At 42.4% G+C, this 15,841-nt stretch overlaps 1 protein-coding gene across 2 annotated transcripts in view; it reads left to right on the plus strand.

Annotated features, from left to right (window-relative positions):
* Positions 1–15,841, plus strand: part of LOC121436711 (tRNA (uracil(54)-C(5))-methyltransferase homolog) — a 48,595-nt gene that overhangs the window by 19,752 nt on the left and 13,002 nt on the right. Inside the window, exons 8-13 of one of the 2 annotated variants that reach the window (XM_041636722.1) lie at positions 9,426–9,572; positions 11,574–11,668; positions 12,060–12,274; positions 12,472–12,573; positions 13,637–13,756; positions 13,958–14,057. In XM_041636722.1, coding sequence (XP_041492656.1) covers positions 9,426–9,572; positions 11,574–11,668; positions 12,060–12,274; positions 12,472–12,573; positions 13,637–13,756; positions 13,958–14,057 — 779 coding nt within the window. The remainder of the gene's footprint in view (positions 1–9,425; positions 9,573–11,573; positions 11,669–12,059; positions 12,275–12,471; positions 12,574–13,636; positions 13,757–13,957; positions 14,058–15,841) is intronic. The other variant, XM_041636723.1, reaches the window with a different exon arrangement.

Consider the following 15,841-nt stretch of genomic DNA (forward strand, 5'->3'; position numbering starts at 1 on the left):
GTGCGACACTGCCATGCTATCTCATTCCTGCCTGCTTGCCCTCTCTTTCTAGAATGTTTTCAGTTTGCAACCCATCCCCATCACCGCCACTGCTATTTATTCTCCAAGATTCGCTTCAAGCATCAGTTCTATGGAAAGCTATATGCGACGCCTCAGTCTGATTAAGAATCCCTGTCCTCTGCACGTGGGTATCTCTGCTGCGCATCTCTTGTACAGCACCTGGTACACCATATTTCATTGTCTGTGGTTGCTTCCCACACAAGCCTGTGGAGGTAGCAGCTATGCGGTATCTAACTTTGTATAGCACCCAGGACTGATTCATACACAATGTGTGAGTTTGGCCCGTGTTGAGTAAATTAATACTTCTTGTTTTATCTGTGTTCTCACCTTTCCATCTATCTTCTTTAGATTCTTTTAAAGCACATTGTAGACGGATCACATAAAATGTGAACATTTTGATATGAGTTCTAGGAGAAAGAAATTACTTTTAAAAATATAATCTTATACCACCCGTAATATAAAATATTTGGTATTTAGATTTGATATTAATTTATCCGGTGTTTTGAATTTTTTTCAAGACAGGCTTTTTCTCTATGAAGCCTTAGCTGTCCTGGAACTCTTCCTGTAGACCAGGCTGTCCTTGAACTCACAGAGATCCACCTGCCTCTGCCTCTTGAGTGCTGGGATTAAAGGTGCGTGCCACCACCCCTGGCTTGTGTTTTGATTTTTCTTATAGTTGTTTTTCTCAAGTCAGGATTTTAATAAGATTTGTTCTTGGTATCTTTGGGGTTTGGGTCCAGGCTCCCCATAGATACCAATGTCCATGAATGCTCAAGTCTCTTATATAAAAATTGGTGTAGTGTTTGCATATCACCTATGCTTGTCTTCCCAGATAATTTGATGATACATGGGTTACTTGTAATTCTTAACACAATGTAAATGCTGTGTGAATAGTACATACCATCAGCTATGTAAGTAGTTGTTATACTGTATTGCGGACAAAAAAGGGCTTGTTGATGTTCAGTGCAGATACCTTTTTAAAACATAGTTTAAAATAGTTTATTTGTCTTGCATATGGGGGTTCAGGGGTGTATGCATGAGTGTGAAACAGTACTGTGAAGATCAGAGGATGGCTTGTAGAATTTGGATTTCTCCGGTCACCGTGTGGGTTGGCTTACGTGGCAAGCAGCTTTGTCCTCTGAGACATATTGCCAGCCCATAGCACCACATTTTTGCTTTTCCTTTTGACTTTTTTGTCGTTTCGAGTCAGGGGCTTACTCTGAAGGGCCAGGCTGTCCTGGAACTCCCTGTGTAGCTCATGCTGTCCCCAGCCCTGCAGCTGCTTTCCTGCCTCAGCTTCGGAGAGCTAGGATTATAGGTGGGAGCCAATAAGCTTGACTTTTTCCGGTTTATAAAAAACTTAATGTTTTAATTTTGTGTGTATATAGTGTCTATACATTCATGGGTGTGAGGTGTGTGCACTTATGTCCATGTTTGCAGAGACCACGGGAGGGCACTGGGCGGTGTGCACCCCTGGCAGTGTGTGCCATATCTTGAGACAGGGCTCTTACTCAATCTGTACCTTCTGAGTTTTTGGGAAGACTGGATACTGGCAAGCCCCAGAGACCCTCCTGGTCTTCCTTGCCATCCTCCTTTGCTGGGATTACAGGTATATGCTACTATGCCCACATTTTCTTGTTTGTTTAACATGGGTGCTGGGACCCAAACTTGGGTATTTATGCTTGCACAAATGCCCTCCCAGACCAAGATTTTGATTTAAAAAAAAAGATATTTATTTATATCATGGGTTCTCTCTCTCTCTCTCTCTCTCTCTCTCTCTCTCTCTCTCTCTCTCTCTCTCTCTGTGTGTGTGTGTGTGTGTGTGTGTGTGTGTGTGTCCTGGTGTCTCTGTCCCACACTGGTCTTGACCTCATGACTTAACTTTTTTTTCCTGAGAGAGTATTTCAGTATTTTACCTTGTAGCCCTGGCTGGCTGGTCTGGAACTCACAGGGATCTGTGTGCCTCTGTCTCCAGAGTGCTGAGGTTAAAGGACCTTGAACTGCTTATCCTGCCCTTTCTACTTCCTGGAGAATTACTACTGTGGTTATGGGCACCTGTCACCACACTTGGTTTCTATGGTACAGGGAATTGAACCCAGGGTCTTGTGCATGCTAGGCAAGCCTAGTCCCAACTGCACTACATCTTCATCTTAGTAGATTTGGTTCTCTTGTTCCTTTGATTTAATTTCATTTTATAATTTTGTGAAATAGCTTTGTGATTTTAGAGACAAATCTAGAAAATAAAGTTGCATTCAGAGAGGTCAAATTTTGCTGGGTGTGGCACATGCCTTTAATCCTATCCCAGCACTTAGGAGACAGAGGCATCCAGCCATCTCTGTGAGTTTGAGGCCAGCCTGGTCTAAATAGCAGGTTCCAGGATATACAGGACTACATAGAGAGACCCTGTCTCAAACAAATAGAGAGAGGTCAAATATTGATCTCTGACCCTTCTTCCAGACTTTTCCCCCCTTTTACGGCAACATTTTTTTTCTTTTTTGTGTTGAAAAAATGTTAGCTATTTTAAATCTCCCTTTGTAGTTAAAAAGTGGCTATCTCTATACAGTGTTTTACACTTGGGATTTTAAAACACAGTGTCTCTCTCTCTCTCTCTCTCTCTCTCTCTCTCTCTCTCTCTCTCTCTCTCATGTAGACCAGCCTTGAACATACTATGTAACTGAGGATGACCTTGAACTCTCCTGAACATCCTACTTCTAAGTCCTAAGTGCTGAGATTACAGGTTATGGCACAGCTGGCTTGTACTTCCATTGAGAATATTATTTATATATTTGAGAATTTCATATATTTATACAATGTATTTTGATCATATTTCCTCACTACTATCTTTAATTCCTCCTGGATCCCTTCCCACATCTCTCTTCAAACTTTATGTCCTTTCTTTTATACTTCCTTTTTATAGTTGCATAGCACTATTGTGTAGACCCATTTTAAGTTTTTGTTTTTATTGGCATGGACAATTGCCTCCTTTCCATACTTGCTTAGTTTTCTATGAACCTTTTGCTAATTTTCCCCAGGTGCTTTAGAAGCTCCGTCAAGCATCCATTAGTGTTTTCCATCTGCTCAATAGCTTCCGTTTGTTCTTCCCCAAAGACCTTTTCTCTGGAATCTGTCTTCCGGGTCCCATTAGGCTTTCTGCATCACTATCATCCTGGGACTTTTCTCTTAAATTGTGTGTGTGTGTGTGTGTGTGTGTTTGGGGATATATATACCTTTTGTATGACACTATTCCTGGGGAGACATGGTCAAATGTCTACTTATTCCAGGTAGGGAACCAATGATAGACCAAAGTGAGGATACCACCACAACTGAGCTTGGTGAACCAGTGAGTTTTATTGGGGTTGCTTACAGGAGTATGGGGGAGGAGCTGCTTACTGGAGCAGAATGACTCAAAGACAGCTGTATCATGGAAAGTCCACCCCAACATCCCATGAAAGCCGGAAACCTAGAGCATGCTGCACACTCTGCAGGCAGGTAAACAGTTTGGAGAGTGTCCTTCCAAGCAACTCAGTTGTTGAGCCTCTTACAGGTGGCTTGACTATTCTCTGGTTCTTCCAGGCAGCTTGGCTGATCTGCCTCTTCTAGGTAGCACAGTTGGTTTCAGGGTCTTCTAGGTATCCCTGCTTATCTGAGAGTGTCTCTCAGCAGTTCTCACTGCTTACACATGCTTTGGGAGGAACTGTCTAGTGAATCTGATCAGTTTTAGAGACTTCCTGAAGCCTTTGGGTTGTTTATTTTCTGAGTTTTTGATCATCCCTAAAGGATGAAATGTTTTACCTCCTCTTAAGATATCCTGCTGTTTCATCTCCCCTTTAACATCCTGTGTTTTAATGAACTTCTCTCCAAGATGGGGGGTTTTGTCTCTGGAAGTTGCTACACAGAAGCACACATGCCTATGAATGCATGCATATTGTCACTGTACATGTTGAGGCCAGAAGTATATGTTGGGTACCTTCCTTAATCATACTCCAGTTTAATTTTTGAGACAGATTCTTTCACGGAACCTGGAGCTTATTTACTTGGTTAGGATGGCTGGCCAATCAGCCTCTGAAGTCCTCCTATTACCCAAGCCAGTGCTAGGATTATAGGTGGCTGCTGCTGTACCCCACTTTTCTGTGGGTGCTGGGAACCCAAAACTCTATTCCTTATGATTGTATGGCAAGCACTTTACTGACTGAACCATCTTCCCTGTCCCCACATCCTTGGAATTTTTACTGCTGTGTAGTCTTGTCTTTTGTCATTGTTATCTGTTTGAAGACAGTGCCTCCCTCTGGAGACCAGGCTGGCCTTGAATTTGACACAGTCCTGCCTTTGCCTCTTGAGTGCCATTTACATTTCTGTACCACCACACCCAACAGTCTTGTCTTTCCTGTTTCTTATAGCTTGCCTTGTCTTGCTTTCTTGGTTTGCACCTTCATTTGTCTAGAGTACAATCTCCCTCATCTTCTTGAGGAAAGGTATCTAGGTCATAATTGTTAGATTTTTACAGGTCTATATGTAACCCTTTTTTTTGCCCTGAGATGACTGAAAATGTTTGTAGGTTTAAAATTTGGGGTTTGAAATCATTTGACCTTGTAAAGAGTGCAGACTGTATTTCGTGGCCATCTGGGCAGCAGTGTGAATGAGTCTAACAAATCTTGATCCTTTGTAGGTAATGCCTCCTTTCTTGGACATTTTTAGGGACCCTATCTATTCTTTCCTCCCTTCTTTGATGGTTGGGGTAGAGAGGGACAAAGCCTTGCTCTGTAACCTTGGCTGGTCTGGATACTCACTGCATAGACCAGTCTGATCGTGAACTTGTGGCTATCCTGCTGCTTTTACCTATCAAGTGCTTGGATTACTGACTAGGGAAGACTGTCTTTATCCCCAGAATTTGATGACCGTGTGGCCCATTCTTTATTTCATTGTACTGACAGTTCTTAGGCCTTGTTCATCTGGAAACTAATACTTCAAAATGTAGGGACTTTTCTTATTTCTTTGAGTACCTCCATCTGTTCTGTTTTCTGTGTTCTCTTCTCTTTCTCCCTCTCCTTCCCTTCATCTTCCTCCTCCTCTTCTCTCTCCTATTCTTTTTTTTGGTTTCTTGAGACAGGGTTTCTTGGTGTAACAGCCCTAGCTGTCCTGGAACTCATTCTGTAGATCAGGCTGGCCCTGAACTCACAGAGATCCACCTGCTTCTGCCTCCTGAGTGCTGGGTTTAAAGGTGTGTGCCACCACTGCCCGGCTTGTTCTCTTCTTTCTCTGTATCCTGTTCTTTGAATCTTAGAGTTCATTGGCTGCTTTTATAACCTTTAGCACTTTCTTGCATCATATTCTCCAACTTTTTGTCATTGTGGGAAGTTCTTGACTTAAATGCCAAACCATTTGCTGATTTTCTTTTATTATTCTGTTACTTTAGCATCTTATTGTTTTTAGCAATATAGCACTCACCCATCCATCTATCTCTCTAACATCTGCCCCCCTTTGGGATTTCTTCCTTTTTAGTTTTGTATTTTATCATGGTGGCTTCACTCAGCTTTGCTGGTTGTTGATATTTTAAAAGCCAGTTGGGAGTTCGCTGTTTCTTGGGTTCACTTCTGGTGACTGTAGGGATAGCTGTAGTATTAGGGGCGGCGGGGCTGCATCCCCAGCACCCCGGCTGCCTGCTCGGCTAGCTTATGCCCGAAATAACAACACACAAACTGTATTCATTTAAACACTGCTTGGCCCATTCTCTTCTAGGCTAATTCTCACATATTAATTTAGCCCATTTCTAATCATCTGTGTTGCGCCCCTAGGTGCGCTTACCGGGAAGATTCTAGCCTAGTCCATCCTGGGTCGGAGCTTCATGCCGGGAGCGGGGCATGGCGTCTCTCTCAGGCATCTGCTCCCGAGAGGAGAGCTGTCGAGTCTGAGCTCACTTCCTCTTCCTCCCAGCGTCCTGTTCTGCCTACTCCTCCCACCTATCTTTCAACCAATAAAATGGGCCAAGGCAGTTCCTTTATTAGCCAATGACCTTCCTCCATCAGATAGCTCTCATGTTTCTGTTAGTCAAGATCAATAATGTAAGGCTATTACTTTCTCCAAAGAATCACCTTCAAATCTCCTGCCTAGTTACCTGTATGCAAAGGAGACCTGAGGTCCTATTGTTAGTGTTACAGACTTACCTAGACTCTTCCTGGATCTATCTCTTCATTTTGTAGTTTGTATAAAAGGTTTAGTGCTTTGGTGGTTTAGTTTTTTCCTGAGAAAAGAGCCTCCAGTCACATGATAGAAAAAGGTCACAAGATAGAGCAAATTCTTGGTTAGATGAAGAGGTGAATTTGTTTTCCTTTTAAGATCCAATCATTATTTTATGTGTATGGGTGTTTGCCTGCATGTATAGCTGTACACTGCATGTACTTAGTGCCCATGGAGGCCGGAACAGGTCATTGGATCCCCTGGGATGGGAGTTCTGTTTGTGAGACACCATGTGGGTGCTGGGAATTGGGCCTGGGTCCTCTCCAAGAGCAACTGGTGCTCTTAGCTGCTAAGCTTTCTCTTTACTTCCCCACTTTGGTGCAGTCTTTCCATGTAGCTCAGGCTGGCCTGTATTCCAGACTGGCATCAGATTTATACTTCTGCCCCACTCTCCCAAGTGATGGGATTAGAGGCACCACTTATTTCCCAGTTTTGTGTTCAGATTTTTACTCAAGCACTGATTTTAGCCATGTACTTTATCACATCACTGTCTTCTGCAGTATCTTGTTCTTTAGAAAGAATAGTTTATTATCCGGGCGATGGTGGCGCATGCCTTTAATCCCAGCACTCGGGAGGCAGAGGCAGGCGGATCTCTGTGAGTTCGAGACCAGCCTGGTCTACAGAGCTATTTCCAGGACAGGCTCCAAAGCCACAGAAAAACCCTGTCTCGGAAAAAAAAAAGAATAGTTTATTGAATACACTGTAAGGGAGCAGTGGGCTGGGCAGAAATTACAGTACTACCTGCATCCATTCTACAGTACTTTATACCTGCAAGCATGAGCCTTTCCTGGACTGTATGGGGTGATCAACCTTGTATCTTTTCAGGTTCCTCTTTCAGTTTTGAGACTGGATCTTGCCATGTAGCCTAGGCTAGTCTTGAGCTTTCTATCTCCCCAGTTCTGCCAAGATTATAGGCATATGCCGCCACTAGCTCATCTTTTTGTCTGGTTTATTTTATAACATTACTTTTTTTTGGTGTATGAGTGCTTTGCTTACGTGTGTGATATGGGATGTCCCTCTGTATTTTGTGAATACCGTTGGTGAATAAAGAAACTGCTTTGAACCTATAGCAGAGCAGGGCAGAACTTAGGTAGGCAGGGAAAACTAAACGGAATGCTGGGAGAAAGAAGGAGGAGTCAGAGAGAAGTCATGGATGGCCGGAGATAGACACTGGGAACTTTACTCAGTAAGCCACAGCTATATGGCAATATACAGATTAATAGAAATGGGTTAAATTAATATGAGTTAGCCAATAAGAAGCTAGAGCTAAATGGGTTAAATTAATATGAGTTAGCCAATACGAGGCTAGAGCTAATGGGCCAAGCAGTGATCTAATTAATACAGTTTCTGTGTTATTATTTCAGGTCTAAGCTAGCTGGGCAGGCGGGAACCAACAAGTGGCCTCTCTTCTCCAGCATATGTGTGTATGTGTGTCTGGTAGCCATAAAGGCTAGATAAGAGCAATTCTATGAGTGTATGTGTGTGTGCATGTGTGTGTGCGTGCCTGATACCCACAAAGGCTTGCTAAGAGCATTTGGGATATGGCTAACTTTCTTTAGAAAGTAACATACATACTCAGGTGAATGTTTACTAGGTAGTAAGGAGGAAAAATTATTAATAGTAGGCAATGAGGTGGAAGTTAACAGGCCATATTGTGTAGTGAGAGGTCATTTGTTCCTTACCATTTATTGTGAGTGAAATGGGAAGCTATTGAAAGTTGTGGTGGGTAGGGGATGTCATCATCTATAACAGGAGGAACAGGCTGCTTGTCATCCCAGCCACCCTGCTACCTTACACCCGAAATAATCACATAGAAACTGTATTCATTTAAACTCTGCCTGGCCCATTAGTTCTAGCCTCTTATTGGCTAACTCTTATATCTTGATTCAACCCATTTCTAATAATCTGTATGTCATCATGAGGTCGTGGCTTACCAGGAAAGATTCTAACCAGTGTCCATCTCGGGCAGGAGATCCATGGCATCTTGACTCTGCCCTTCTTCCTCCCAGCATTCAGTTCTGTCTACTCCACCTACCTAAGTTCTGCCCTATCAAAAGGCCAAGGCAGTTTCTTTATTCAACCAATGGAAGCAACACATAAACAGAAGGACCTTATACAATCATCAGATTAGTTTTTAATTGGCTCACTTGGATTGTGCGTCTTTCCCCCTCTGGTTCCCCTATCTCTTAAATAGATCCCACTTCTGCTTTCATGCATTTAAAAAATCTAAATTTTTATATATATGAGAGAAAGCATGACATTTGCTTTTCTGGGTCTGGCTTCTTTGGTTTAATATGGTAATCTCCCCTTCCATCCATTTTCTTGCAAATGATATTTCATTCTCCTTTACATCTTAATAAATAAAAGTCCATTGTGTATTATATGCCATTTTTTGTTTTTGTCTGTCCCTATGCTGATGGACATCTAGTCTGGCTCCACATTTGGACTATTTCAAATAGTACAACAATAAATATTGATGTGCAGTCATCTCTGCATTATGCTGACTTGGATTCCTTTGGGCAGATACCTTGTGCTGTGATCTAACTAGATCACAATGGTAGTTTTGTTTTTAGGTTTTTGAGGAACCATACTGAATTCCAAGTGGCAGCATGAATTTATACTCCCACCAAAGTGTTTAAGTCTTCCCGTCCCTGAGAGCATTTGTTGTTGGTCTTCTTGCTGATAACTATGGTGATGGGGGTGAGGTAGAGTCTCAGTGTATTTTTAATTTACATTTCTGTGCTGGCTAAGGATATTGAGCATTGTAAATATGTGTGGGGTTTTTGCCATTTTTATTTTTAAGAACTGTCTAGTACATTTGACTATTCTTTGATTTTTGAAAAATATTTGAGTTCGTTATATAGTCTGGATATTAATCTCCTGTCAGATACACAGCTAGCAAAGATTTTTTTCTCTTGTTCTCTTGTTTTCTCCTTACTCAGTAACTGTTCCATTTGTTGTTCAGAGAATTTTTTTCTTGTTTTTCAAGACATGCTTTCTCTGTGTAATAGTCCTGGCTTCACCACATACACTTTGGGGAGCATAGTACAGCCTCAAACAATGACCCAGAATGAATAATGAGCTATTGAACTTGTTCCTTCTGCCTATATAAAACATCAGTTTCTTCTTAGTACTATGAAGTATTCCTTCGACAGTCTTCAGTGGAACCCTGTCTTCTGTTTCATGAAGGTGGACACTGGCGTGAGCTCACAGTTCGAACCAATAGCCAAGGACACACAATGGCTATCGTCACTTTTCATCCCCAGGGATTAAGTCAGGTAGGCCTACCAGGAAAAGAAGCCACTTCTGTAGTAACTCTACTATGCTCCTGGGTCTTTTGAAAGTTTTAGAGCGGAGAGCAAAAGCTACTTATCCACAGAATATTTGTGTAGGTTAGCGGGCAGGTTTGAGGATGAAGAGGCGTTGGTAAGAATATAATTTAACCATACTGTTGGCATAATGAAATGACAAAGATTGTGGTTAAGTTACCCAAGGTAATTATTGTACATGGACTCTCAAGTATTTTCACATAGTAGTAGACTCTACCGCATCCAGAAGCGATTCCCATAGAGATTTGCATGTCTAACTTTTCTAATCTAAATACTTTGCACACTCTGCTCGTACAGTGGCGAGCCTAACAGTTCTCCTGATTATGCTTTACATTTGTAACGCACTTAGCACTTTCAGACAGTGTTCTGGCTTGCTATCTGTTTCTGTGATAAAAACCATGACAAAAAGTGACTTGAGGAAGAAAGGATTTATTTTACCTTACAGCTCACAGTCTATCTTGACTGGCAGTCAGAGAAATAATTCAAGGCCGGAACCTAGGCGGCAGTAACTGAAGCAGAGGTCATGGAGAAATGCTGCTTACTGGCTTGCTCCCTATCGCTTAGTCAGTTTGCTTTTATTTTGAGATTTAAAAAAATATTTGATGTGTATGAGTATATGCTTGTATGTATATTCACCATGTATATGCCTGTGCCCAGGAAGGTCAGAAGAGGGCTTTGGATCCTCTGAGACTGGAGTTACAGACAGTTGTGAGCCACTGTGTGAGCACTGGAAATCGAACCCAGGTCCTCTGCAATGGCAACAACTGCTTTTAACCACAAAACTTACTCTGCAGCTTTCAGTTTGCTTTCTTATGTACCTGAGTACCACTTTCCCAGGGATGACACTGCCCATAGTGGGCTGGGCTTTCCCACAGCAACCAATTGAGAAAATGCCCCTTAGACACGCCCACAGGTTAGTCCTGTGGAGGCAGTTTCTCAACTGAGGCTGCTCATTGCTAAATCACCTCAGCTTGCATCCTGTTGATAAAACAACAAGAGCAGAACCCAGCCAGCCCAGATAATCTCACATGGAAACATCCCTACACGTAGTCAGTTATCTCAACCAGTTTATGAAGTTGTTGCCGTCCTCATTTGATAGAATGCCAAATGGAGGCATAGTCCCATGGAAGGTTAGAGTCAGGAAACTACAAAGCTAGGATTTGACCCTGAATCCTTTGATTCCTGGCCTGGTGTTTAAAATTCTGTAGCTCTGACTTGGTTGTAACCTGTGTCTGTATGCCAAGCTTGTCTATAGTGATTAGCAGTATTAGAATTCTAATATGTTCTGTAGTCAGAAAAAAGGGAAGTTCATTATTTACCATGTTCATTATTTTCCTTTTACATTTAATTGGATGTCAGAGAACAACTTGGCATGAGCCGTTTCTCTCCTTCCATCCTATGGGTCCCAGGGAGTAAACTCAGGGCATTGGGTTTGATGGCTTTTAAAGCCTTACCCCCTTAGCCATCTTGCCAGCCCACCACGTTATTTTTCTTCTGTTTCCTGGTTCATTTCTTCTAGGACTCACATCTTCTGAGGTGATATTTGAGTGGGTGTTTGGGAGAGCAAAAGTGGAGAAGTATGAAGGAATTTGAAAGGTTATTTTCTGTGCACGATGGGACAGGAGCTTAGTTTAGCTTCTTGTTTATAAGAATTACTCACACTTTCTCTGGAGAACTATTAGAGGCTCAAACTAGAGAAAGTGCCAGTTCTATTGTATGAGATTTGTCAAAAGCTGAGAAGCCAAGCCGCGCTTTGACTGAGATGTGAAAATAGCCTGTTGTTGTTGATTTTGCCCTGCAGAACATTGCTTTATGCTAAGTGTTATTTATAATAGAATTTGAGAAATGTGTCTTCTTGTGTGACTGCTTCGGCTGACTATTGTAGCTATCGGCAAGAGAATGTGTCAGGGATGAATCTTTGCTTGACTCACGAGTTCATGTTCTGGGCAGGAGGAACTGTGTGTTCAGAAGTTGACCTTGAAGGACTTTTTCACTAAAGGCCCTGGAGCTGTTTGTGAACTGACTTCACTCTATTTCCAGGAAAGGTATGCCAGCCGGAATGCCTCCTATGGCTGCAGGCTTGCCATAAGCCTGGCTTTGTACTTTGCTGATGGTGGGCTACTGAGAGTGGAGGTGCAGGCTAGTTAGACCTGGCTTTCACACACCAGCCACATCTGGGAGCCCAGGCTAGACTAGAAAAGTTAAGTGGGGTATGGTAGCTTTTAACTTTTCACAATCAAAACAAAGCGAATGTACAATGGGAGTGTGCACATGCACCTTCATCCCTCAAGAATGGAGATCGAGCAGAAGTCTCAGGGCCGTGGTGAGCAAGCTGTGTCTTCCAGCTGAGAGGCTTGGGATGCCCCTTCCAACCAAGCAGTAAGAGGCAGAAAGGTCTGCCATTCTAAAATGCTGTCTTCCTTTATTCTGTCCTAGCACCATGACCCGTTGCAGCCATCAGCAGTCCCCCTACCAGCTCCTGTTTGGGGAACCCCACATCTTTGAAGATCTTCTGGGTTTGAAGATCTGCATCTCTCCAGATGCCTTCTTCCAGATTAATACCTCTGGCGCAGAATTGCTGTACCAGACCATTGGGGAGCTGAGTGGAGTGAACTCCAGTACCATCCTCCTTGACATTTGCTGTGGAACAGGCAAGTGGAGGCTTTAGGAAGAGTCTGTGTGTTGTCTAGCTCTCAAACACCATCTGCCTATAACTTAGGGCCTTTGTGAGGGTGGCAGGGGAGATAGTGTTGATGGTCTAAATATAACCATGTTGGTTTATGGTCTAAGTATAACCATGTTGGTTTAAAACACAAAAGTCATTTCCTCTTATTTCTTACTTCTCCAGGTGTGATTGGCCTTTCTCTGGCTCAGCGTGCATCCCAGGTCCTTGGCATTGAACTGGTGGAGCAGGCCGTACAGGACGCCAGGTGGACTGCAGCCTTCAATGGTACCTAAATCTGATTCTGGGGAGAAGTAAAGGAAATGTCGTTGAGGGGCTGCAGCTGTAGCTCAGTGGCAGACTGCTTGCTTAGCATGTGTGAGAGCCAGAGGTCCATTACCAGCATTGCGAAACCAAACAGAAATGCAGTTGTTTCTAGGCAAAGGGAAACATATTGTATCCCCAGCTTATAGGGAGGCAGAGCGCTAGAGTACCGCACTTGGATTTTGATGTTTTCTAGAAGACGTCTTAATAACTATTTCTTTTTACATTCTATAAAGAGCCCAAGGGAAGTATGAGCCTCGTTTTTTGGAAGGGAAATGGGGTATATAAGAGAAGAACATGCGCTACATTGGACCCTGAGTATCAGAGCCTAATGCAGTAGGTTTCAAATGTAGAATTTTGGCCTGGCATTGCAGTGAACACCTTTACTTCTAGCAATCAGTAGACAGAGGCAGAGTCAGGCGGATTTCTGTGTGTTCAAGGCCAACTTGATCTACATAGGGACTTCAAAGCCATCCAGGGTTACATGGTGAGGCCCTGTTTTAAACAAAATAAAACAAAGCTGCAGTTTTTAAATAGAACCTTTGTTTAAATAAAATGACAAATTGCAATATGGAAAAGAGTTTGTCTTCTTTCCTTTATTCTACTTCCAGACAATTCTTTTATCTATTTATTTTTCTGTGCAGCCCAGGCTAGCCTTGAATGCCTTCTCTCTTTCTTTGCCTAACCCGCGGGTGCTGCAATTACAGACTTGCAGACAGTTTTCGAGACACCAGGTGAAAACTAGTGAGGGAGCAGGACGAGGACTCGAGTGAAGATCAAGGTTTTTGCTGTGGTGGAGATACTTCTTCCATGCCGTGTATCTGGTGGCTTCAGCTGAAAGGCTCATCCAGACTTTCCCAGGGAAAGGGCTTGCAGCAGCTCCAAGCGCATTGCTTTCTGTGCTGTTCAGAGGTCCACTAGAACCAACAGGAATGGCAGGAGCCTGGCTGCTATGTAGTTCGGTAAACCTGAAGCTTCCCATTTGTTGGCTTCAAGTTATGATGTCACATGCTCCTCTCTTCCACAGGTGTCACCAACTGTGAGTTTCATGCTGGTAGAGCAGAGAAGATTTTGCCACAGTTGTTAAAGTCTCAGAAAGATGAGAAGTTAACCGTTGCTGTGGTCAACCCTGCCCGTGCTGGACTGCGTAAGGAGGGAGGGCAACTTGGGTGTTCCTCGCAGTGCCCACCAGTTCTCTGTCTTTATTCCCATCCCAGGCTAAGGGGCTTCCTGTGAGGTAGCCCTGAAGCAGCTTCTCCTCCATTCCTTAGCAGTCCTGCTCAGCATGAACTTTGGAATAATGGACAACGGTGGGTTAAGTACATTAACAAGGTGTTTACTCCTTCAGATTACCAAGTGGTGCAAGCCATTCGGAACTGCAGGGCCATCCACACTCTAGTTTTTGTTTCCTGCAAGCCCCACGGTGAAAGCACAAGGAACTTCATTGAGTGAGTCTTGGGACTTTTTTTCAATATTATTTTTTCACACGCTGGGGAATATGGCTCATTTGGTAGAATAACTAGTTGTCATGCATGGCACCCTGGGTTTGATATTCAACACTATGTAAACCTGAGCAGGGTGGTAGAGGCAGGAGGATTAGAAGTTCAAGATCATCCTTGGCTACAAAATGAGTGAGGTTGAAGTCAGTGTGGGATAAGCAAGACCCAGTCTCATTTAAAAAGCAAAAACCAAAATTATTTTTTTCGAAACATCAAAGTAATCTATACTTTCTAAGTACAATTTGGAAAGCATATAGAAACATAAAGAGAAAAGAAAAGAGCATACCACTTTATTTTTATTTTTTGTTTTCTTGAGACAAGGTCTCACTATGTAGCTCTAGTCCTACAACCAACTCTGTAGACCAGGCTGGCCTTGAACTCACAGAGATCTGCCTGCCTCTGCCTCTCATTTGCTGGGATTACAGACATATGTCTCTACACTCAGCTCAATATACTAGTTTAAAAATAAATTCTCTTTTTAAAAAGTTATTTGTATGAATCTGAATAAGTTTATGTGCAATACATATTTGTACAAGCCTGTGCTGGCCAGAAGAGGGTATTAGATCTCCTGGAACTGGAGGTCCAGACACTTGTGAGCTGCCATGTGGATGTTCTGAAGCAAACTTAGTCCTTTGTTAGAACAGTTAGTGGTCTTTACTGAACAGCTTCTCCAGTTCCTGCTAATATCACTTTTAAGAATGAATTATAGGAACCAGGCTAGGGGGAGAAAAGCAGATACTCACTTTGAGTACAAAATTTAAAGAGGGTACCAAGAATTTTAATGATCAAAGTAAAATTTTAATATAATATATTAGAAAATCAACCCTCTCAAATCATGAAAGACAAAATTTGTTTTAAAGAATTTAATGCCAGGTATGATGACCTGAGCTTGTAATTCCATCACTAGGGGAGTCAAAAATGGGTGAGTCCTTAGGGCTTGCTGGTCAGCCAGTCTAGCCCAAGCAGTGAGCTCCTGGCCAATGAGAGACCTTATCTCAAAGGAGGTGAATGGTGTTCCTAAAGGTGACACTTGAAGTTGCCTTCTGGTCTTGATGCATACACATACATACACACAGGCACACACACACACACACACACACACACACACACACACACACACACACAAATAAATAGGGCACTGGATTTAATTCCCAACCAAAAAACAGCTGATTAGCTTTTGAAAAGATTCTGCATATGAGCAAATATGTGGTATTTGTCTCCTTGGCTTATTTTATGTAACATGATGCCTTCCACTATCATTTTATTGTAGATGTTTGGCTTTATTCTCTTTTAGCTGAATAGTAATCCATGTTTTATTTACACTATTTTCTATATCCATTATCTATTGTTAGAAATCTTGTCTGGGTGTTGAGAATAATGTAGCGAGAAATGGTAATGCAGGTATTTCATTGATAGGCTAATTTAATTCCCTTTGGGCCATTCCAAAAGGTGGTACAAATGGGTTGTATGATAGATTTATTTTTAGTATTCTGAGGACTCTTGCTATTGTATTCCGTTAGTTTTCATCCCACCAACAGTATTTACAAGTTCTCTTTCCTCTGTGTCCTTGTCAGCATGTTATTTTGTGTCTTTTATTTTTGGTAGTGTTTTGGTTTTAGTTAAATTTTAATTAATTTTCAGTGTATGTGGGAGGCAGAGAGTCATGTCTGCCTAAGCTTCTGTGTAGAGGTCAGAAGACATCTCTTGGGACTTGAAGTTGGAGGGGGTTGTAG

The sequence above is a fragment of the Microtus oregoni genome, unplaced genomic scaffold, assembly GCF_018167655.1.
Source record: "Microtus oregoni isolate MIOR12 unplaced genomic scaffold, Mior012 000050F_002, whole genome shotgun sequence".
Lineage (NCBI taxonomy): Eukaryota > Metazoa > Chordata > Mammalia > Rodentia > Cricetidae > Microtus > Microtus oregoni.